Source organism: Nomascus leucogenys, chromosome 9 (genome assembly GCF_006542625.1).
Source record: "Nomascus leucogenys isolate Asia chromosome 9, Asia_NLE_v1, whole genome shotgun sequence".
NCBI classification, from domain to species: Eukaryota; Metazoa; Chordata; class Mammalia; order Primates; family Hylobatidae; genus Nomascus; species Nomascus leucogenys.
In genome coordinates this window covers 53,298,575-53,321,505 of record NC_044389.1, presented here as the reverse complement: position 1 = coordinate 53,321,505, position 22,931 = coordinate 53,298,575, and the positions used below count along the sequence as shown (strand labels likewise).

Genomic DNA, 22,931 nt, shown 5'->3' with positions numbered 1-22,931 from the left:
ACCACTAGCAAATCTGTAACCACCTGATACACTAAACATAGAATATATTTCATGGTGCATATTTACATTTGTTGCATACTGATGGAGTTGAGCCATATATAGTGAGAAATGTTATTAACCCCATCCATACCTTTCTTTTTGGGAGGCTCTACTGCAGTTTGTATTAATCCCCCTCACTACAGATGAACTGCAATGGTCTGTTATAAGCTTAAATGAGATTAATTTCTACCTTTTAGGTGAATGGAGCAAGAGTATCACCTTGGTTTGTTTTAGTGATTATGATTACTTTTTTCAATGCCATTTTTCACACTCAAGCATACTAGAATTAAACATTAAATGCCATTATCATGAGTTCTGAATATAAACACTTGAGGATAGGCAGAATTATGATTTATAATTCTTTGTACTGTATGTTTTAGATGTTCGAAAGTACTCTGCTTATTAAAAATTAAGTTTGTGGCTCTTATAAGAAAGCGAATGATGAGGTAGCTGTGAAGAGACCAGAATTTGTCTTCACATTGCTGGGTGTCCCTTTCTTGACTGCTGTGCTTCCTACTTCCAAAGAAAGTTCTAGACCTGGAGTATCATGTTAGTGCCCTGAGGAAATGTAGTTTCTGTAAGGGCCAACTTTCTTCTATCTCCAAAGAAGAAAAAGAGTCAGTTTTCCAAATATGTTTTAATATGCATATCATCCAGGCAGCATAATGTTATATTTCAAAGACAAATTTATCCATTTAATTATTGTTTTTAAAAGTTGGTATTCTCCACATAGAATATATTTTCTGAAATTTCAAGAATATTTTCAGGTAAATTAAGAATTAATTTCTTCTAAGACTATCCAATGTGTCTCAATCTATTCCATAATATAATCAATGATAAAGATTCACATGTATCACCAAATTCGAGGCAGCTTAGTTGAAAAAATTTGAAACAGCTTACTCAATTCCTGGAAGAAAATAAAACACCTTTTAAATGTAGGTAAAAAGTATATTAAACTTAAATATTTTTTACTTGAGATCCAAGTTTCTTTTCCAGGATTAGGAGCATCCATATCATTCTTTAGTTATCTCTAAGGATATTTGGTTCTAGACATTTTCACATATTAAACAATTAACTTTGCTTGTGGGTGCAAGAAAAGCTTATTTTTGTCACATTTCTTAAGTGCCATATAAGAACGGCAGATGGGTTTATCTGCTCTGCTAGCTATCACTAGTGGCTGCTTACAGTATTGCAGTAGGAAGGTTCTGAGGCTCCATCAGTGAGTGGAGACAGGGTCATGATGAACTGAAGTGTGTCTCCTATAGGCCTCTATGTGCGTGTGTGCGTATTGGGGTGAGGAACACCGTCTACTACCAAGTATTTTCAGTTCTGACCCAAAATGGAACGTGTGTTATGCCAACAATTAAAAATCTTTCAGGCCAGGCATGGTGGCTCATGCCTGCAATCCCAGCACTTTGGGAGGCCGAGGCGGGCAGATTGCTTGAGGCCAGGAGTTCTAGACCAGCCTGGGCAACATGGCAAAACCCTGTTTTTTTTTTTTTTTTTTTTTATTATACTTTAGGTTTTAGGGTACATGTGCACAATGTGCAGGTTTGTTACATATGTATCCATGTGCCATGTTGATTTCCTGCACCCATTAGCTCGTCATTTAGCATTAGGTGTATCTCCTAATGCTGTTCCTCCCCCCTCCCCCCACCCCACAACAGTCCCCAGAGTGTGATGTTCCCCTTCCTATGTCCATGAGTTCTTATTGTTCAATTCCCACCTATGAGTGAGAACATGCGGTGTTTGGCAAAACCCCGTTTTTACAAATAATACAAAAATTAGCCAGTATGGTCAGGTCCAGTGGCTCACTCCCGTAATCCCAGCACTTTGGGAGGCCGAGGCCGGTGGATCACTTGAGGTCAGGAGTTCGAGACCAGCCTGGCCAACATGGTTGAACCCTGTCTCTACTAAAAATACAAAAATTAGCCATGTGTGGTGACGTGTGCCTGTAATCCTAGCTACTGGGAGGCTGAGACATGAGAATCGCTTGAACCCGGGAGGCGAGGGTTGCAGTGAGCTGAGATCACACCACTGCACTCCAGTCTGGGCAACAGAGCAAGACCCTGTCTCAAAACAACCAAAACCACTCACAACAATTCTTCCTTCAGTGTTAATACCAGAGGGTTGGTGGCTGAGTAAAAATATTCCCTCATGTTGCTGGAGTCAACTGTGAGTGAGTAAAGGGGCTTCCTAATCTTACTAAGATCTGCATTTGTCAAGGCAAGACAAAGAACTCCTCTTTTCCATTCTGCAGATGACTTTTATAACCAAGAAGCATGTTCCAAGCTAGGAGAATTTACCATTTGCTGATTCTGTGGTGGTTTCCTCAATGGCATGTGTGTTCCTTTGGATGCCTGCAGGGGTGGTCACTGCAAAGTCATCATCTGTGCCACTGGGAGTTGGGAGGTGGCCTGCTGGGGTTCCCTGGATGGCAGGATTTACACCTGCTCCTCCTGCTGGAAGGCTTCCATCCTGGACATCTGGATTAGCCCCTGCCTGACTGGTGGGCAGGATGCCTCCCGGGAACAAGGAATGGATGATGAGGCTCGTGAAGATTTGTGGCTGGAATGAGGGAGGCAAACAGAAAACAAAGTTAAAAGCAGCACATTTTCTTTTCTCTTTTAAGGGGAGCAAGTTTGGGTAGGAATGGAAAGATGGAGAGAGTAAAGTCAGAGAAGACAGCAAAGACCTGGCATTCCTCAGGGGAAATATACCCTTGCTCCAGCCTAGTCTGATTCAATACTGGGACTGTTTGCTATGCTCCATTTCCCTCAGAAATAAATTACATATTATTAAACCTAACATGTAATCTTTCTTTTGCTCATAACATTTTTTTTCAAAAAATAATTTGAGATTAAAAATTAATGGAAAAATTGATTCAAGTAGATTAATCCTGATGGCTTTCATCCCTTCAAGTTTTTTTGATGTATTTTTCAAAGGTGTTAGAATATTCAGTCAGAAACATTTATCCTGGCAATTCAGCTATTGTGTGTTCCTTGAGGATACATAAAGAATTCCTGTCTATTGGAGTTTTTCATTTTTAGAGAGATTCTGATCGAGCAGGTCTGGAGCAGGACCTAGCAATCTGCCTTTTTAACCAGCTTTTGATGCCATCCTGATTTGCTGGGTAAGGAATGAAGTTTGGGAAAAACCGTGTTACATTTAAGAGATATCGAAACCAGAATTAGACTTACGCTGGATGACAGATAGGAGTATAGACGTTTTCAAACTGAGGGTTGTGACATCCACAGTTTTGAAGTAAAAAAAGTGAGTGTCAGTCATCATTAAACAATAAAACAGGCAGTAGAATAGTAGTGCATTCTATATAGTAAAGGTGAATGCTGTTTCGTGAATGTGTGTGTGTGTGTGTGTGTGTTAAGCTGCATGAAAAATGTAGTTGCTATTGTGAGTTGTATTAAAAATGTTTGAAAAACCACTAGTGTAGTAGGTTAAAAAATGGCATTGGATCTGGATCCACTCTCTTCTTGTCATTGTTGCCTTTGAGGCCTAAATTACTTAAACTTTTAACCTCAGTTTCTTTATCTGTAAAGCTGGGTCAAAAATATCTGCTTTGTGCTTTGGGGAAGGTTGAAGGCAACATATGTAAAGGATCTGCTAAAGTGCTGGTTATATAGAAGAACCTTCAGTAGCTGGATATGGATGTTCGTGTATCAATGTTGGCAAAACAGACACTAGCCCCATTACATGGTGATTATTTATGGACAATATAGAAAATATCTACATTTTCCATAATAGAAAAGCTGTTGAATAACTGTGTTCCCAAATATTGCCTCAATTCTGTACTGTTGTCATGTTTAGATATCATGTTAATTCAAGTCCTTTTCTCTAGAAAAGGACCTATAGAGGAATGCATAGAAGTGTCTAGCAATGGTGATATGAACTGTATTTAGGTACAGCCCTCCAATTATTTATGTGTGTAGGAAAGAGTTCATTTATCACTATCTGATGCTGGAAAACGATATATATTTCCATAAAAATTAAAAATCCAAGTCAAGGAATTTAATCTTTCCCATAAAAACTCAATATTTATATTATTCTACATTTGCATACATTTCAATAGCTTATAATCCTAGACTGAAATCCTTATGAAGTTAAAAAATGTGCATTGCCTTTCTGGATAGAACTGAATCTGATAGCAATAAACGGAAACAAAAGCTAAGTCAAATTAATAGAAAAATAGCTGGAGAAGGTGGAGCCAAGATGGCCGAATAGGAACAGCTCCGTCTACAGCTCCCAGCGTGAGTGACGCAGAAGACAGGTGATTTCTGCATTACCATCTGAGGTACCGGGTTCATCTCACTGGGGAGTGCCAAACAGTGGGTGCAGGACAGTCAGTGCAGCGCACCGTGTGAGAGCCAAAGCAGGGCAAGGCACTGCCTCACTCGGGAAGTGCAAGGGGTCAGGGAGTTCCCTTTCCTAGTCAAAGAAAGGGGTGACAGATGGCACCTGGAAAATCGGGTCAGTCCCACCCTAATACTGTGCTTTTCCAATGGGCTTGGAAAATGGCACACCAGCAGATTGTGTCCCGCACCTGGCTCGGAGGGTCCTATGCCCACGGAGTCTCGCTGATTGCTAGCACAGCAGTCTGAGATCAAACTGCAAGGTGGCAGCGAGCCTGGGGGAGGGGTGCCCGCCATTGCCCAGGCTTGCTTAGGTAAACAAAGCAGCCAGGCAGGTCGAACTGGGTGGAGCCCACCACAGCTCAAGGAGGCCTGCCTGCCTCTGTAGGCTCCACCTCTGGGGGCAGGGCACAGACAAAAAGACAGCAGTAACCTCTGCAGACTTAAATGTCCCTGTCTGACAGCTTTGAAGAGAGTAGTGGTTCTCCCAGCACGCAGCTGGAGATCTGAGAACGGGCAGACTGCCTCCTAAAGTGGGTCCCTGACCCCTGAGCAGCCTAACTGGGAGGCACTCCCCAGTAGGGACAGACTGACACCTCACTCGGCCGGGTATTCCTCTGAGACAAAACTTCCAGAGGAACTATCAGACAGCTGATTTTGCGGTTCACGAAAATCTGCTGTTCTGCAGCCACCGCTGCTGACACCCAGCCAAACAGGGTCTGGAGTGGACCTCTAGCAAGCTGCAACAGACCTGCAGCTGATGGTCCTGTCTGTTAGAAGGAAAACTAACAAACAGAAAGGACACCCACACCAAAAACCCATCCGTACATCACCATCGTCAAAGACCAAAAGTAGAAAAAAACTACAAAGATGGGGAGAAAACAGAGTAGAAAAACTGGAAACTCTAAAAAGCCTCTCCTCCTCCAAAGGAACGCAGTTCCTCACCAGCAATGGAACAAAGGTGGACAGAGAATGACTTTGACGAGTTGAGAGAAGAAGGCTTCAGACGATCAAACTACTCCAAGCTACAGGAGGAAACTCAAACCAATGGCAAAGAAGGTAAAAACTTTGAAAAAAATTAGATGAATGTATAACTAAAATAACCAATGCAGAGAAGTGCTTGAAGGAGCTGATGGAGCTGAAAGCCAAGTTTCAAGAACTATGTGAAGAATGCAGAAGCCTCAGTAGCTGATGCGATCAATTGGAAGAAAGGGTATCAGTGATGGAAGATGAAATGAATGAAATGAAGTGAGAAGGGAAGTTTAGAGAAAAAAGAATAAAAAGAAATGAAAAAAGCCTCCAAGAAATATGGGACTATGTGAAAAGACCAAATCTACATCTGATAGGTGTACCTGAAAATGACGGGGAGAATGGAACCAAGTTGGAAAACACTCTGCAAGATATTATCCAGGAGAACTTCCCCAATCTAGCAAGGCAGGCCAACAGTCAGATTCAGGAAATACAGAGAACACCACAAAGATACTCCTTGAGAAGAGCAACTCCAAGACACATAATTGTCAGATTCACCAAAGTTGAAATGAAGGAAAAAATGTTAAGGGCAGCCAGAGAGAAAGGTCGGGTTACCCACAAAGGGAAGCCCATCAGACTAACAGCAGATCTCTCGGCAGAAACTCTACAAGCCAGAAGAGAGTGGGGGCCAATATTCAACATTCTTAAAGAAAAGAATTTTCAACCCAGAATTTCCTATCCAGCCAAACTAAGCTTCATAAGTGAAGGAGAAATAAAATACTTTACAGACAAGCAAATGCTGAGAGATTTTGTCACCACCAGGCCTGCCCTAAAAGAGCTCCTGAAGGAAGCACTAAACATGGAAAGGAATAACTGGTACCAGCCACTGCAAAAACATGCCAAATTGTAAAGACCATCAAGGCTAGGAAGAAACTGCATCAACTAACGAGCAAAATATCCAGCTAACATCATAATGACAGGATCAAATTCACACATAACAATATTAACTTTAAATGTAAATGGGCTAAATGCTCCAATTAAAAGACACAGACTGGCAAACTGGATAAGGAGTCAAGACACATCAGTGTGCTGTATTCAGGAAACCCATCTCACGTGCAGAGACACACATAGACTCAAAATAAAGGGATGGAGGAAGATCTATGAAGCAAATGGAAAACAAAAAAAGGCAGGGGTTGCAATCCTAGTCTCTGATAAAATAGACTTTAAACTAACAAAGATCAAAAGAGACAAAGAAGGCCATTACATAATGGTAAAGGGATCAATTCAACAAGAAGAGCTAACTGTCCTAAATATATATGCACCCAATACAGGAGCACCCAGATTCATAAAGCAAGTCCTGAGTGGCCTACAAAGAGACTTAGACTCCCACACAATAATAATTGGAGATTTTAACACCCCACTGTCAACATTAGACAGATCAATGAGACAGAAAGTTAACAAGGATACCCAGGAATTGAACTCAGCTCTGCAGCAAGCAGACCTAATAGACATCTACAGAACTCTCCACCCCAAATCAATAGAATATACATTTTTTCGGCACCACACCACACCTATTCCAAAATTGACCACATAGTTGGAAGTAAAGCTCTCCTCAGCAAATGTAAAAGAACAGAAATTACAACAAACTGTCTCTCAGACCACAGTGTAATCAAACTAGAACTCAGGATTAAGAAACTCACTCAAAAACGCTCAACTACATGGAAACTGAACAACCTGATCCTGAATGACTACTGGGTACATAATGAAATGAAGGCAGAAATAAAGATGTTCTTTGAAACCAACGAGAACAAAGACACAACATACCAGAATCTCTGGGACACATTCAAAGCAGTGTGTAGAGGGAAATTTATAGCACTAAATGCCCACAAGAGAAAGCAGGACAGATCCAAAATTGACACCCTAACATCACAATTAAAAGAACTAGAAAAGCAAGAGCAAACACATTCAAAAGCTAGCAGAAGGAAAGAAATAACTAAAATCAGAGCAGAACTGAAGGAAATAGAGACACAAAAAAGCATTCAAAAAATTAATGAATCCAGGAGCTGGTTTTTTGAAAAGATCAACAAAATTGATAGACTACTAGCAAGACTAATAAAGAAGAAAAGAGAGAAGAATCAAATAGACACAATAAAAAATGATAAACGGGATATCACCACTGATCCCACCGAAATACAATCTACCATCAGAGAATACTACAAACACCTCTATGCAAATAAACTAGAAAATCTAGAGGAAATGGATAAATTCCTTGACAAATACACTCTCCCAAGACTAAACCAGGAAGAAGTTGAATCTCTGAATAGACCAACAACAGGCTCTGAAATTGTGGCAATAATCAATAGATTACCAACCATAAAGAGTCCAGGACCTGATGGATTCATACCCGAATTCTACCAGGGGTACAAGGAGGAACTGGTACCATTCCTTCTGAAACTATTCCAATCAACAGAAAAAGAGGGAATCCTCCCTAATACATTTTATGAGGCCAGCATCATCCTGATACCAAAGCCTGGCAGAGACACAACCAAAAAAGAGAATTTTAGACCAATATCCTTGATGAACATTGATGCAAAAAACCTCAATAAAATACTGGCAAACCGAATCCAGCAGCACATCAAAAAGCTTATCCACCATGATCAGATGGGCTTCATCCCTGGGATGCAAGGCTGGTTCAACATAATGCAAATCAATAAATGTAATCCAGCATATAAACAGAACCAAAGACAAAAACCACATGATTATCTCAATAGCTGCAGAAAAGGCCTTTGACAAAATTCAACAACCCTTCATGCTAAAAACTCTCAATAAATTAGGTATTGATGGGATGTATCTCAGAATAATAAGAGCTATCTATGACAAACCCACAGCCAATATCAGACTGAATGGGCAAAAGCTGGAAGCATTCCCTTTGAAAACTGGCACAAGACAGGGATGCCCTCTCTCACCACTCCTATTCAACATAGTGTTGGAAGTTCTGGCCAGGGCAATCAGGCAGGAGAAGGAAATAAAGGGTATTCAATTAGGAAAAGAGGAAATCAAATTGTCCCTGTTTGCAGATGACATGATTGTATATCTAGAAAACCCCATTGTCTCAGCCCAAAATCTCCTTAAGCTGATTAGCAACTTCAGCAAAGTCTCAGGATACAAAATCAATGTACAAAAATCACAAGCATTCTTGTACACCAATAACAGAGAAACAGAGAGCCAAATCATGAGTGAACTCCCATTCACAATTGTTTCAAAGGGAATAAAATACCTAGGAATCCAATTTACAAGGGACGTGAAGGACCTCTTCAAGGAGAACTACAAGCAACTACTCAATGAAATAAAAGAGGATACAAACAAAGGGAAGAACATTCCATGCTCATGGGTTGGAAGAACCAATATCGTGAAAACGGCCATACTGCCCAAGGTAATTTATAGATTCAATGCCATCCCCATCAAGCTACCAATGACTTTCTTCACAGAATTGGAAAAAACTACTTTAAAGTTCATATGGAACAAAAAAAGAGCCCGCATCACCAAGTCAATCCTAAGCCAAAAGAACAAAGCTGGAGGCATCATGCTACCTGACTTCAAACTATACTACAAGGCTACAGTAACCAAAACAGCATGGTACTGGTACCAAAACAGAGACATAGATCAATGGAACAGAACAGAGCCCTCAGAAATGATGCCGCATATCTACAACTATCTGATCTTTGACAAACCTGACAAAAACAAGCAATGGGAAAAGGATTCCCTATTTAATAAATAGTGCTGGGAAAACTGGCTAGCCATATGTAGAAAGCTGAAACTGGATCCCTTCCTTACACCTTATACAAAAATTAACTGAAGATGGATTAAAGACTTACATGTTAGATCTAAAACCATAAAAACCCTAGAAGAAAACCTAGGCAATACCATTCAGGACATAGGCATGGGCAAGGACTTCATGTCTAAAACACCAAAAGCAATGGCAACATAAGCCAAAATTGACAAATGGGATCTAATTAAACTAAAGAACTTCTGCACAGCAAAAGAAACTACCATCAGAGTGAGCAGGCAACCTATAAAATGGGAGAAAATTTTCGCAACCTACTCATCTGACAAAGGGCTAATGTCCAGAATCTACAATGAACTGAAAGAAATTTACAAGAAAAAAACAACCCCATCAAAAAGTGGGCAAAGGACAAGAACAGACACTTCTCAAAAGAAGACATTTGTGCAGCCAAAAAACACATGAAAAAATGCTCATCATCACTGGCCATCAGAGAAATGCAAATCAAAACCACAGTGAGATACCATCTCACACCAGTTAGAATGGCCATCATTAAAAAGTCAGGAAACAACAGGTGCTGGAGAGGATGTGGAGAAATAGGAACACTTTTACACTGTTGGTGGGACTGTAAACTAGTTCAACCATTGTGGAAGTCAGTGTGGCAATTCCTCAGGGATCTAGAACTAGAAATACCATTTGACCCAGCCATCCCATTACTGGGTATATACCCAAAGGACTGTAAATCATGTTGCTATAAAGACACATGCACACGTATGTTTATTGTGGCACTATTCACAATAGCAAAGACTTGGAACCAACCCAAATGTCCAACAACGGTAGACTGGATTAAGAAAATGTGGCACATATACACCATGGAATACTATGCAGCCATAAAAAATGATGAGTTCATGTCCTTTGTAGGGACATGGATGAAACTGGAAACCATCATTCTCAGTGAACTATCGCAAGGACAAAAAACCAAACACCGCATGTTCTCACTCATAGGTGGGAACTGAACAATGAGAACTCATGGACACAAGAAGGGGAACATCACACTCCGGGGACTGTTGTGGGGTGGGGGGAGGGTGGAGGGACAGCATTAGGAGATATACCTAATGCTAAATGACGAGTTAATGGGTGCAGCAAACCAACATGGCGCATGGATACATATGTAACAAACCTGCACATTGTGCACATGTACCCTTAAACTTAAAGTATAATAATAAAAAAAAGAGAAAAATAGCTGGAGAAGTACAATGAAATCCCCAAACAAAGAAAGGATAATCTAATGCAAGTTACTATAAAAATGTTCAGTTCATTGTAGTACCTAGCATATTTTGGATTTATGGTCAAAAGAGACTATATGAGGACAGAAAACATTGTGATAGAAGTGAAAATAATTTGAAATAGTATTTTTAGTTTTTTTACCAATTCCTCTGAGCTTAGGATAGTGCCCTAAAAGCAAAATGACAAAGACAATTTGTTAGACACATTTTAATATATTTGTAGTAATATATGTATAATATCACTTAAAACTTAAAATACTTTCAAAGATTATAGAGATTTTGCCTTTCCAATAATATGTTAAACTGCCTTATTATCTATATTACAAAACTCAAGTCAGCATATGATACGAGACTGCTAACATTCATTTTTTGAGTAATGAGTTAATCTCCATCCAAAAATTATATATTTTTCTATCATTAAGTGGATGTTCATTGAAGAAAACTTATGCAGAAAGCAAGCTCTTGTGATTATCAGTGTCCATATAGCACAAAGTACATTGAAAACCTCACAACTATCTAGTGAATTGAGGTAAGAATAAATATTTCACAGCAAGGTGATTTAAAATCAAGACAATATTAAGCATAATTTTTACCTGGGCTCCAAGTTGTGTGACAAAAATTGGTAAGATCTGAAAAAATGAGAGAAAAACTCATTCAAAAGTAAGTTCTGGAAGATGGTATAAATGCTGATATCTTTGTTTTTTTTTTTTTGGAGATGGAGTCTTGCTCTGTTGCCCAGGCTGGAGTGCAGTGGCATGGTCTCGGCTCACTGCAACCTCTGCCTCCTGGGTTCAAGTGATTCTCCTGCCTCAGCCTCCTGAGTAGCTGGGATTAAAGCTGCCTGCTACTATGCCCAGTTAATTTTTTATATTTTTAGTAGAGACGGGGTTTCACCATGTTGGTCAGGCTGGTCTCAAACTCCTGACATTGTGATCTGCCTGCCTCAGCCTCCCAAAGCTCTTGGATTACAGGCGTGAGCCACCTTGTCCGGCCATTGATACCTTCTTAAAAGGATATAGTATCTGTTAAGCAGATATTTATTACTAATGTATTATCTATAATCACAGATATAAATTCACAGATCTGGATGGGAGTTTGGAACTTTTCCAATTTGTAAAAAGAATATCAGTCCTAGAGAGATTTAGAAACCAGTTCAAGATAGCACATTTAGAAGATAGAAGTTAGTAAACTGGATAAACAACAAAAAAATTGTTCTCAAGACGTCTCCAAACTGAAAATTATTTCAAGTAACATAATGTTAAAATGTATAGATTTCTTTCAAATGGCATCTCAGAAGACACATTAAAACATGCGATGGGTATTTTCAAATGTAAAGATTTCTTGAGGTATATACATTTAGTCTTGCAACAGTTGTCTGGACATCTTGCTGTTAAAATAAAGCAATTATAGGGAATATTGTTCAGTAACCCCTGGCATTGGCATAGCTCTTAGTACTAGGCAAGAAATAATTCAAGGGTCACTGATAACAAACTAAATATTATAAATTTAGTTCACAAAAAGATGAAAAAGATTTGAGTGAGGTGTTGGCATTCTCCCATACTCTCTGCTACTCTGAGAACTGGCCTGAAGTTTGTCAAAGAAAGCGACGGTTTTAAAAATTTATTCTTCTTTCTATAGAAAATTCAAAGTGTCAGGAAAGTAATCAAAATGGGACTCTTAATTTCATAATTACCAAACCAGAAGATTTGAAAGTCTTATGAAATAGACTGTTAACTATTGTTTCCCAAGACAGTTGGTGCAGGAATTATGGAACTATGGAATGCCTACAAGGAAAAATTACATACATTTATTAAAAAGCCTTACAATCAGGTGCTTGTCTACTGACAAAAAAGGACAACAAAACAAGAACAAAAAACCCAACTAGCCTTCACGTGGCAATGGGAAAGTGGTTGGTACATTTCGGATTTAGAAGAAAATGAAATGGAAATTTCTTCTTTAATGGAAAGTTGGAGTGGAAAGAACAAAAAGATAAAAAGAGGAAACCATAGATGTCTAAGTAAAAACTGTAATGAAAGGTACTCTAATTGTTCACCAATATAACAATAAAGAGGACTTTTTTCTTAGTTGTTGGTAGGGAAATTATTTGAAATCGTAATAGCTAACACATCGCACGTTTACTATGCGGCAGGCATTGTTTTAAGTGTTTTCTATATATTTACTCATTTGATCTTTGCAACAGCTGTAGAGGAAGGTTCTACTTTAATGCCCATTTTAAATTTTGAGCAAAATGAGCCACAGAGTGGTTAAGTAACTTGGCCAACATCATATAAGTGTAGAGCTGACATTTAACCAGAAATTGTTTGGTTCTAGAGTTCACCAGCATGGTTCATCTTTCTTTGATAAATGCGAGCCACCAGTAGGTGTCCAGGTTGTGGCAGAGATAATAAGCCACTCTGCACAGGGAAAGGCAGGGCTGGAGGGACTAGAGCTGCCCAGGGGAAGGTCAGGTATGGGAAACCCTGGTGGTAGCACATCCTAGAGACATTGAAGAATTGCCACAGCAAATGGAGACTGATTTATAATATTGCATAGAGAGTATACAATGTGAAACTACACTGAAACTTTTGTAATATCTCCAGGTTCCACTAATGCCTTGACTTAGGAGGGTACTCTCTGGGGAACATGAAGATGTAGTAAGTCTACCGTCAAGGTTAGAGGAGGGCAACAGTGGAGACTGAAGCTGGGCAATCAGTATGTAGATTATACTATGATCACCTGTTACAGAGAATCTCTTTTTATTTGCATCTTAAATCTTTTTCAGAGGGTCACTTTTATTATCATAATTTTTATTATCAAGATACTTTTTGTGTCTTTGGCCCCAGATATTCTATTCCTAAGAGTTGGTGCAAAGGAAATAATCATTGGAATATCATAGACTTAGTCACAAGGATGCTCACTGTAGAGTTATTTATAGAAGCAAAGACTTTGGAAAAACCCCCAAATTTTCATAATAAGTAATTTAGTATACCATGGACTACTAAGCAGTCATTAAAAACAACATTGTAAGTGAATATTTTAAACATGAAAACTATTCAAAATATATTTGTGGAAAAAAGCATGTTACAAACCATGAAATATAGCAAAAACATTTTCTTTAAAAATGTACTTATATGTATAGAAAAAAGACTGGAAGGACATACTCTAGAATGTTGACAGTGTTTGATTATGGCTAATGAGATTCCAAGTGAATTTTATTTTCTTTCTTGCTTATATGTAAATTTTAGAAAATTTAAATTTCCTAAATTCTTTATAATTAACATATATTACTTACACAATAATAAATGCTTCTACAAAAAATTAGACCATTATGTTGGGTAATGGGGGCTGAGGTCACATGTTGGGGAGAATAAGTTATCTACAAACAACTTAGTCTTGCTGTAAAAGGATTATTGTATTTTCCTCCAGAGCCTTTCTTTTCCTTTTCTTTTTTTTTTGAGACAGAATCCCCCTCCATCACCCAGGATGGAGTGCAGTGACACAGTCGCTGCTCACTGCAGCCTTGACCTCCCTTGCTCAAGTGATCCTCCCACCTCAGCCTTCTGAGTACCTAGGACTATAGGTGAGCCCCACCACGCCTGGATATTTATTTTATTTTATTTTTTGTAGAGATAAGTCTCACTATGTTGCCCAGGCTGGTCTCAAACCCCTGGGCTCAAGTGATTCTCCTGCCTTGGCATTCCAAAGTGCTGGGATTACAGTGTGGGCCACTGCACCCAGCCCCTCTAGAGCCTATTATGCTATTTAGAAAAGTTTTGAGAAGGTACAAATTTGAAATTTGTTCAATGTTAAAATGCAAACACTTCAAAAACAGGTGATGCCTAAAGTATGTCAGTTATATCTTAGTGTAAGAGGATTTTCAGGTTTCTTTTTTTTGAAAGCAAGTGATAGTGGGAAGTGGTAGATACTGAAAAGTCCTTGGGGACTTTCAAGGAGGAATGAAAAAAAGGGCACAAAAATGGGACAATTAGATTTGCTGAAGATAAACTTTATCCACCTCTTAATTTTTCATTGAGATGATCTTGGTCACCAAGAAAGTCTTCAAGAGAAAGCAAATATGCTAGAAAAAAACCTGGGATCTCTCAATTTCCCCCCATACATTTTTCACTTTTCAATCTTTTCCAACTTTTCAAGGTTTCCTGTCCATTAAACATATATTCTAGAGAGGTTGTGGGGTAGCATGGTCAGTTCTCTGGGTATGTTTATGAATTTTCATTAAGAACCAGCTTGCCAAATACTGGTCTATGTTCAGCAGAACATTCGTCAGTTAACAATCTGGGCAAAATTTTCAAGAAGCTTTAAAAAATTTTGTTTCTACTGTAGGCTTTCACCTGAGAGAAAATGCTCTCTAATGTTAAAACTAAAGTCCAGCTGTTCAACTTACATGTGGGTGCAGTTGCTGTTGTATATTCAACCCTCCCAGGGTCAATGGGTGGGTCTGGGTACCAGGTGTCATTCCTGCAGCAGGATTTAACTGTAGGGCAAGGAAGAAGAATTTCATTGTATTTTTTTTTCAGTTTGGATATTTAGGAAACTAAAATGTTTTTACTAAACGTAAAATATATTTAAAGGAAGGATTTGCTATGTAAATACATAGTATTCTATTGCATGTATACTTAGACACAAAGATGAAATTTAAAGACTTATTTAGCCTGCTTGTACAACTACAAGGGCTATTGCTAACTTTTCCCCTGTTAAGTTTTTCTTTGGCATTTAACCTATTCTGTTTGATAATTACTTGTGATTTATTTTTATCCTTGCTTTCCCTTTTTGGCTACAAGAGCAATTGTTCCTGAAAATTTTTTGATAGCTTTTTTACAATTAAGAAATTAACTCCTCTAGGTTGTACGTGAAAATTATGAGGTTAAGACTACATATTTTGTCTGGAACATGAATTATATTTAAATTTGACCACTAAAAAATCCACTTTAAGTCAGGAAAGAAACTTATTGTTCTTCTCAAACAGATTATACAGATATTCTATGACAGGACTGAAGATCTATACAGATATTCTATAAGAAGACACTGAAGATCTTTGTCTCTTCCAGTTTGCTCCTGTCATTGTGGGTGATAATAGCAGTGATAGTGTTTATGTGGATGTGTGGATGCTGTAGGGGCATTAAGGAAGGTATGGTGGAGGAATGGAGAGAGGAGGAGAAGAGGGTAGAGAAACTGGAGAAGGAAACAATTAGATCCATTTGTTTAGAGACTGTCTTGCTAAGAAAAACATTTAATGATGTTCAACTCTCTTGGACTCTTCTCTCCTCTCTTTCAACGTATCTATGTGAATAAGTACGTGTGTGTTTTCATTTGTGGATATACACACCCATATGCACGCTCCCCCTATTGTAACATTAGGCATTATATTTATTTCACAATGGGTATTAAAATGATATAAAAGATCACTTACCAGATGCAGATCTGGCCCCAGTGTGAGCATCTGTGTTAATGGTATCAGACTTAAAGAAGGAAAGACCTGCAGGGGATTGAAAGTGATGTATGAGACAAGAGGTTGTCTGCTTTCCTTACTCTGTCAATGGTGGATATCCTCATGTAATTGACACTCCCGTCAGAGGTGGATTTACTATGAAGGTAAATAAAGATGAAGCCTCGGGGCCTCTCACTAGCATTGCCCCCTTTGTGGCCCTGGGAGGTGCCCTAGCAATGTCTCAAGCTTACTGTACTTATCAGCTTAAGAAAATTTGTGATTTACTCTTATTTCTTATCACATTATAAATATTTATTTCAGTACTTAATTTTACATATCTAATTTTGTATTCTTTTTCTTAAAGAAAGTTCCCAAATTGTATAAGATTCAGATTCCTTAAGGGGGGAGAATGGTTCTTGACTTGAGTGTTCTGTTGACTGAGGAGAAGACTTTAGACTCCAGTGTTATCTGATTATCCTACTTCACAAAATGTAGAAGTAGGTAAGCCATGGCCCTTCACAGCAGAGGAAGAGTTGAAGTGGGACGGAGGGCAGTAGCCAAAAGGTAATGCAGTTTTCAAAAGTATTTAAATACGCTTTGAAGAAACAGATTGAACAGCAACACATCAACACATCAGCAACAATGAAACTTTACAAAACCAGGAGGAAATCTGCAGTTATTTTTTATAGATCATCTCTGATTCCCTGCTATTGCTGGCAAACACTGCATATGATAATGCCACAGTACCTCAAGGCCATAGATGACCAACCTTTGTAAATAGATATAGCTATTTCTTTTCAAAGTTGACTAGATTTCACTGCTAAACCAAATGATTATTCAGATAAAAGGAAAAAGAATTACAGTACTTTACTTTTCCTATTCGAATTTTTCAGAAAATTATATCGGTTCTTTTTCCCACTCCCAAATGAAAAGCCTCCCTCTTGTTCCATCTTGTACAGTCTTCATGTAAATTTTGATTTTAAACCGACCAGTCTTAACGTGTTTTCTTTACCGGTTTGTACGTGTTCCGTACTGTAGGAGTCTTACCTGATTTGACTGCTGTTGGTTTGGTAGTGTTCCCTGATCTGGAGCCAGTTTTGTGGGAGGGAGTCCCAAAGCAGGTTTGAGCTGCTTTTGTGAAAACAAATACATATTTGATGAGGCAAGAATGTGTTTAAGATTTTGTATCCATTTATATCCAGGTTGCCCCCAATGCAAAAATGTCTATCTTTTAGGCTTTGTGTATTTTAGAGGAGTTTAATTCCCTGACACATTATGTGCATGGTAGGACATGTAATTGTAGAGTGGAAAAATGCCAGCCCAGGAGGGGTGGGATGGTGTCGGGGGAAGGGGGCTGGGATGCACCGAGCACATGGGATATCTTGTGGTGGTTCTTGGCTCCCATTTCTTTTCTGTACCTGCCTTTCTGTTCTGCCAGGACATGAATATATAATCTGTACCTTAGCTCTGTGCACATTTACTTTTTCTCAGGGCTTGTGGTAAGCTGCCGTCATTCTTACTACCTTTTCATGAAGCTTCCCACTATTGCCATGCCTGCCACATCACTCTTGTAACAGAAGTTCAGTTTTTCCTCCTGGCCTGGATATTTTATTAGTATATTAAAAATCACTGAATTTTAGATATGAAAATATTCCTCCTACACATTTGGTCTAGTTGTATTATTTTGTCTAATAGATGAGGCAACTGATGCTTACAGTAACTTGCCCAAGGTGACATGGTGAGCAGCAGAGCCAATGCTAGATCCCTGTAAGTGCTCTTAGTCTCAGAATAAAAAACTTCTGTTTTGCCAGGTTGAGCAAATCTGCTTTTGCTCCTGGAGGCATCCTGGAAGGCACAGGGGTGTGGCCCTCTGGCTCTGCACCAGCCCTTGAGTCATCTAAGGTTACCCTGGAGCAGTTTTGGTTTCATGTTGGAGTTTCCCCCTTAGTTATGAGGAGAGGTTGGGGCTGGGCACGGTGGCTCACGCCTGTAATCCCAGCACTTTGGGAGGCCAAGGCGGGCGGACCACTTGAGGTCAGGAGTTCAGGACCAACCTGGCTAACATGATGAAACTCTGTCTTTACTAAAAATACAAAAATTAGCTGAGCATGGTGGTGCATGCCTATAATCCCAGCTACTCGGGAGGTTGAGGAAGGAGAATCACTTGAACCCGGGAGCCAGAGGTTGCAGAGTGAGACTCTGTCTCACAAAAAAAAAAAAAAAAAAAAGAGAGGTTGGTATTACCTGTTCTAGGAGGTCCCTTTCAGCTTTAAGATTATATATACATATACATATATATACATATGTATAATACATATATATTTTGTAAGTAAGTCTTTTCATCTGCCACAATCTATTGTTAGTATAGTAGCCAGAGTGACCCTGTGAAAATGATAGTCTAATCTTGTTGCTCCTTTGCTCAGTCCCTGCAATGACTACCAATTTTTTTTCTTTTCATTCTTTTCTTTCTTTTCTTCTTCTTCTTTTTTTTTTAAGTGGAGCCTTGTTCTGCCATCCAGATTGGAGTGCAGTGGCATGATCTTGGCTCACTGCAACCTCCACCTCCCAGGTTCAAACGATTCTCCTGCCTCAGCCTCCTGAGTAGCTGGGATTACCGGTGCACACCACCATGTCCAGCTAATTTTTCGTATTTTTAGTAGAGACGGGGTTTCACCATATTGGTCAGGCTGGTCTTGAACTCCTGATCTCAAGTGATCCGCCTGCCTTGGCCCCCAAAGTGTTGGGATTATGGGCGTGAGCCACCTTGCTGGCCAACGACTGTCAATTTCACTCAGAGTAAAACCCAGAGACCCCACAGTGGTCTACAGGGCTCTGGGCCCCCAGTAGCTCTCTGATCTTTCCTACCTCATTTCTCCTCCCTCACTCTGCTCTGGCCATCCAGCCTTTTTGCTGTTTCTGTAACAGGTAAAGTCCATTCCTGCTTCAGAATTTCACCTCTACCTGTTCCCTCTGTCTGGAATGTTTTTTCCGTGAACATTGGCTTTACTCTCTCACCTGTTTCTTTACTTGAATTTCCCTCTTATGAAGCCAAACCTGACTGCTTTCCTGAACATGCAGCCTGCCCCTTCTCCACTGTGCACCACCAGCCTGCTCCATCTCACCCTACTCTGGGATCTTTTCTTCATAGTGCTCACCGTCTCCTAACCTGTCATGTGACCTACTGATTTAGACTGCTCACCATTTATCATTTGTTTCCTTGCTAAAATATAGACTTCACTGTGGTTTATTCAATGATCCATCTCAAAAAGTTAAATCCATGTCTGGCATATAGTAAGCACTCAACAGATATTTGTTGAAGGAATAAAATCTTGTTTTCCTCTAGGGCCTTCACTTTCTGTAAATCTGATTTGTCTTGTATTTATTTCTTCTACTCATTGTGTTTTCTATCTGGTCCTGTCCTCAAACTTTTGATCTACTGAAAATAATTGCTAGGCTGTTGTATGTCCACATTTTCAAATGGATTCACTCTTTATAGCTTTATGCTAACTCAATAAATTCACTTACAAATAATAAAAAATACCTTGTCTATGTGTCCTGATGTTTCATTTGGTATTGTTTCTATACTGAATAGATATTTCAGTGTCGCCTCCCTGCTGCCCTGCCCCACTAGCTCTCTAGCTGCTCTCACTGTCTATTAGCAATCCGCTGTGGCCTGCACAGCCGACCTGCTCCACCTCAGCCCACCTCACGTGAGAGCTGCGCTCCTGGAAAGTTTTGCTTGTTTTGAGTTTTCACCAATTATGTGGTAATTTAACTATACTAGAGAAACTGTATTTTGAATAATCTTTTGATAAATGTATTTGACGAAGTGAAAGAACCATTTGTTTTATAAAAAAATTAACTTCATACTTTACCTTGTTTAGAAAAGTAAACTTTTACAGACAACTTCTTTCAAGGAGGACACACACACACACACACACACACACGTATGTGTTTGGGATAAAGTAAGAAGGAGGTTGGCTACTGTATCTTGTTTCATCTTCCCCCCACATAATCCCACCCTGTTCATTTCCTTCACATAACTAATCACAGTTATTATTTATAATTTAACATTTCTTTAAAAATCATTTGAGTAAAAAATAAAAAATTTGGCAAGTGACACTGGTAAAAATAAAAAAAGTTAAAAAAATAAAAAAAATTAATGTCTACAATCCTTGTGAACACCACGAAGAATTATGCTTTTCTTTCCCTTCTCACTACTGTTTCTTCAGCACCTAGCACAATGTCTGGCATATAGAAAGTTTTTAATAAATATTTGTTGATTGTATGAATGGATGCAGAAGTATTGAGTAAGCTTGAGGCCCAACTAAATATGCTTTCTTTTATTCTGTTATTTCATAGCAAGTATATTGTAATTTTTTTCTTAATGGTCTTGAACCATCTTGAACAGTCAAAGTCCACTAGAGATCCAAACCATTCATCCCTATATCTACAAAATAATGGAGTAAATGTTGGAGTTCTAGTGCTTTTTTATTTTTTCCTGTTATATGTGAATACTATTTATGATGAAATGTTCTACGTCAAAAATTTTGATCATTTTAATCCTATGCCTTTGATATCATATGTTTTGGTGGTCTTTTTGAGAATTTATACAATCTAGATATTTAGTGTTTCCAAGTAGAAAAACTAGAAAATATAATTTACCTCTTTATTCATGAGCAAATAACTAGTTGCCAAGAAAAAACTTCTTTTTGGAAAATAGAACAATCATCCACTTAACGCATTCATTTTTCTCCTAATTTCTAGCCTATTGCTCTGCCAAAATAATTGACCCTTTACCACGATGGAGTGGATGCATTTAAAAAAATGCAAGTACATTGAAATATGTACCAACAGCTTATTAGCTTGTCATTTTCTGTTTTGGAAAATAAACACTGGACACTCTCAGGGAATGAGTCACAAAACAGAGCAGTTTTGATGGAGGGCAGGAGAGAGGTAGGTCTGCAGCTAGAGATGCTGTTGAAGCTGGTTGGCATATAAAACAAACATAACATACTTACTGGTAATGACCGAGTTGATCCTAGAAGACAAAACAGTAGCATCGTAGTCTTCATGTTTCAAATTGCTACCTACAACAACAAAACAGTGTTACTCTTCCATGTATTTTTTTTCCTTTTAAGAGAAAATGATATTTTAAAAAACGAATGTTCTACTTGAAACATGGTCAATTAATGTTACCTTTGTGTCCAGGAGGCAAAATGTACAATACTCAAGGTCCAGTTGATTTCTCAAGTTTACTCTGGTGAAAAATTTTACCCTTCAATGATGTATGTGTTTGTAGAAGAAATTTAAACTCAGTTCCAGGAGATTGGAAACTGAGAGACCAATCAGGATTTAGCTGTCTGTTAAATCATTTGTTTTTTTTTCATTTCCCAACACTTCATTAGGTGGGTTATTAGCTGCAGACATTATATTACCCAATGTCTACCATTTGAATAGAAGGTGTTTCAAGGAGACATGCCTTATGTAATTAAAAAAAGATGCAGACAATAAAATAATTTAAATGCTTCTTCACCTCCTTCTTCTTCCCAAATGATTTCTCAGATGTATGTGTTTTATCATGTAAGTATGAACACATAAATCAAACATTGAAATATAGGGCTCTGTGCATAGCTTAAAAAATGAAGTCTATTATGTAGATTGCTCTGGAACTTATGTTTACTTAAATAATGGACAACTTTATGTGTTAGTACATACAGGTTTATTTTATTTATTTAATGGGTGCACATTGTATCACATTTCTTTTTGATGAACATTTAATCCATTTCCATTTTATTTTGTAATTACAAAGTTATCACAAGCACCATTCTTATAAAACCTTTTTTTTCACACATGTGGGAGTATTTTCGTAGGTGTTATTCTTAGAAGTAATGTATCAGAGGATATGTATATTTAAGTAATGTATCAGAGGATATGTACATTTATGGCCAAATGGTGAATGGCTTGCTTTATATTGAACAGGGAAAATGATACTATAACTTAAGCAAAACACAGGGAATCAACTGAGATTTCTTTTACAAGAAGAACAGTTAAGTGCTACTTAACATTTTACCACGAAGCTGTGGGCTTCACCTGGAATTTTTGAGATATGCCACAAAGGGAGGTGGGGGTCTGTTAATCAATTTCTGAGACCATATCAATGATAAGCCTGTGTCGCACCAGGATTTGGTATTTGATCTTTAAAAAACAAAAACAGAAAAAAACCTATAGAGTGTCTATTAATGGAAAATTAACTGAGGTGATACATTTTTTTTCAAAGCTTCTCTCTAACTGTTCAATTCATCTATATAATCAATGTTTGTTACTCTGATACTCTGTTAGGAATGGGGAACATTATGTAGGAGGAGAAACACAAGATCAACAAGTACTTGCAAATATAGGAGTATTCACAGGTGTAAGAAAGAGTGTGGTGAATTTTGTTGAGGGCAAAAGGACAGGAAAAGCTTAAAAGAGGAGATCATCCTTGAGTTGGGATTTGAAGAATGAAAAAAAAAATCATCAAGAACACAAGGAGAGCACCCAGGCTGATCAAAGGTCTAGATGTGAAGTAGTGACATTGCTTTCTGTCACTGGAACAAGACGGGGTGAGGATAGCAGTGGAAGACAGGGTTGGAGATGATATCTAATTTTAACTACCTACACCTTTTTTTGGTTTATTTCTATCACTGATTTTGGCACTTCCTCAGATATTACTTTATGTGGCTCTTTTATTATTTCCTGACTTTTTGTTTCTCTTGAACTAGATGGAGAGTTCCTTGGGCCACATCTTATATTTCTTCAGTCTTTCATGTTTGTAATATTTTAAAGCATCATATGGTCATTGAATGTTGATGAATAAATGGTAAAAGCATATACTATGGGGAAACAGAGCAAGACTGAGTTGAGGGAAGATTTTAGAGAAGAGATTGGGCTTTAGGTGGATTTGGAGAATAAGTATAACCCACAAGACAGACTAGCATGTTAAAGTGGCTGATAGTGAGAGGAGCAATGGAACATAGTGCTGAAGGATGTGGAAGGAAAGC

General features: G+C 38.5%; 1 protein-coding gene across 2 annotated transcripts; it reads right to left on the bottom strand.

Annotated features, from left to right (window-relative positions):
- Nucleotides 1-657: 657 nt before the first annotated feature.
- On the bottom strand, nt 658-21,173 carry AMTN (amelotin). Of its 2 annotated transcripts, none has more exons than XM_003265709.3 (9): nt 21,088-21,173; nt 20,910-20,978; nt 16,936-17,019; nt 15,871-15,936; nt 14,845-14,934; nt 11,036-11,071; nt 10,585-10,611; nt 2,346-2,607; nt 658-946 (listed from the first exon to the last, which is right to left on the bottom strand). In XM_003265709.3, the coding sequence occupies exons 2-9, from the start codon at nt 20,961-20,963 to the stop codon at nt 936-938; spliced, it is 630 nt and encodes a 209-aa protein (XP_003265757.1). In that variant the 5' UTR covers nt 20,964-20,978; nt 21,088-21,173; the 3' UTR covers nt 658-935. The 2 variants fall into 2 exon arrangements, with proteins under 2 accessions (XP_003265757.1, XP_012354834.1); XM_012499380.2 differs by having other exon boundaries at nt 16,936-17,016.
- Between the last annotated feature and the right edge of the window lie 1,758 nt (nt 21,174-22,931).

Bases quoted from the DNA above. Each gene is read 5' to 3' on its own strand.
- AMTN (XM_003265709.3), bottom strand. From the start codon at position 20,963: ATGAAGACTACGATGCTACTGTTTTGTCTTCTAGGATCAACTCGGTCA. The intron at 17,020-20,909 runs GTAAGTATGTTA...TTTTCACAAAAG, and splicing joins GATCAACTCGGTCATTACCA to CAGCTCAAACCTGCTTTGGG. The intron at 14,935-15,870 runs GTAAGTGATCTT...CTTGCCCTACAG, and splicing joins TGGGGCCAGATCTGCATCTG to TTAAATCCTGCTGCAGGAAT.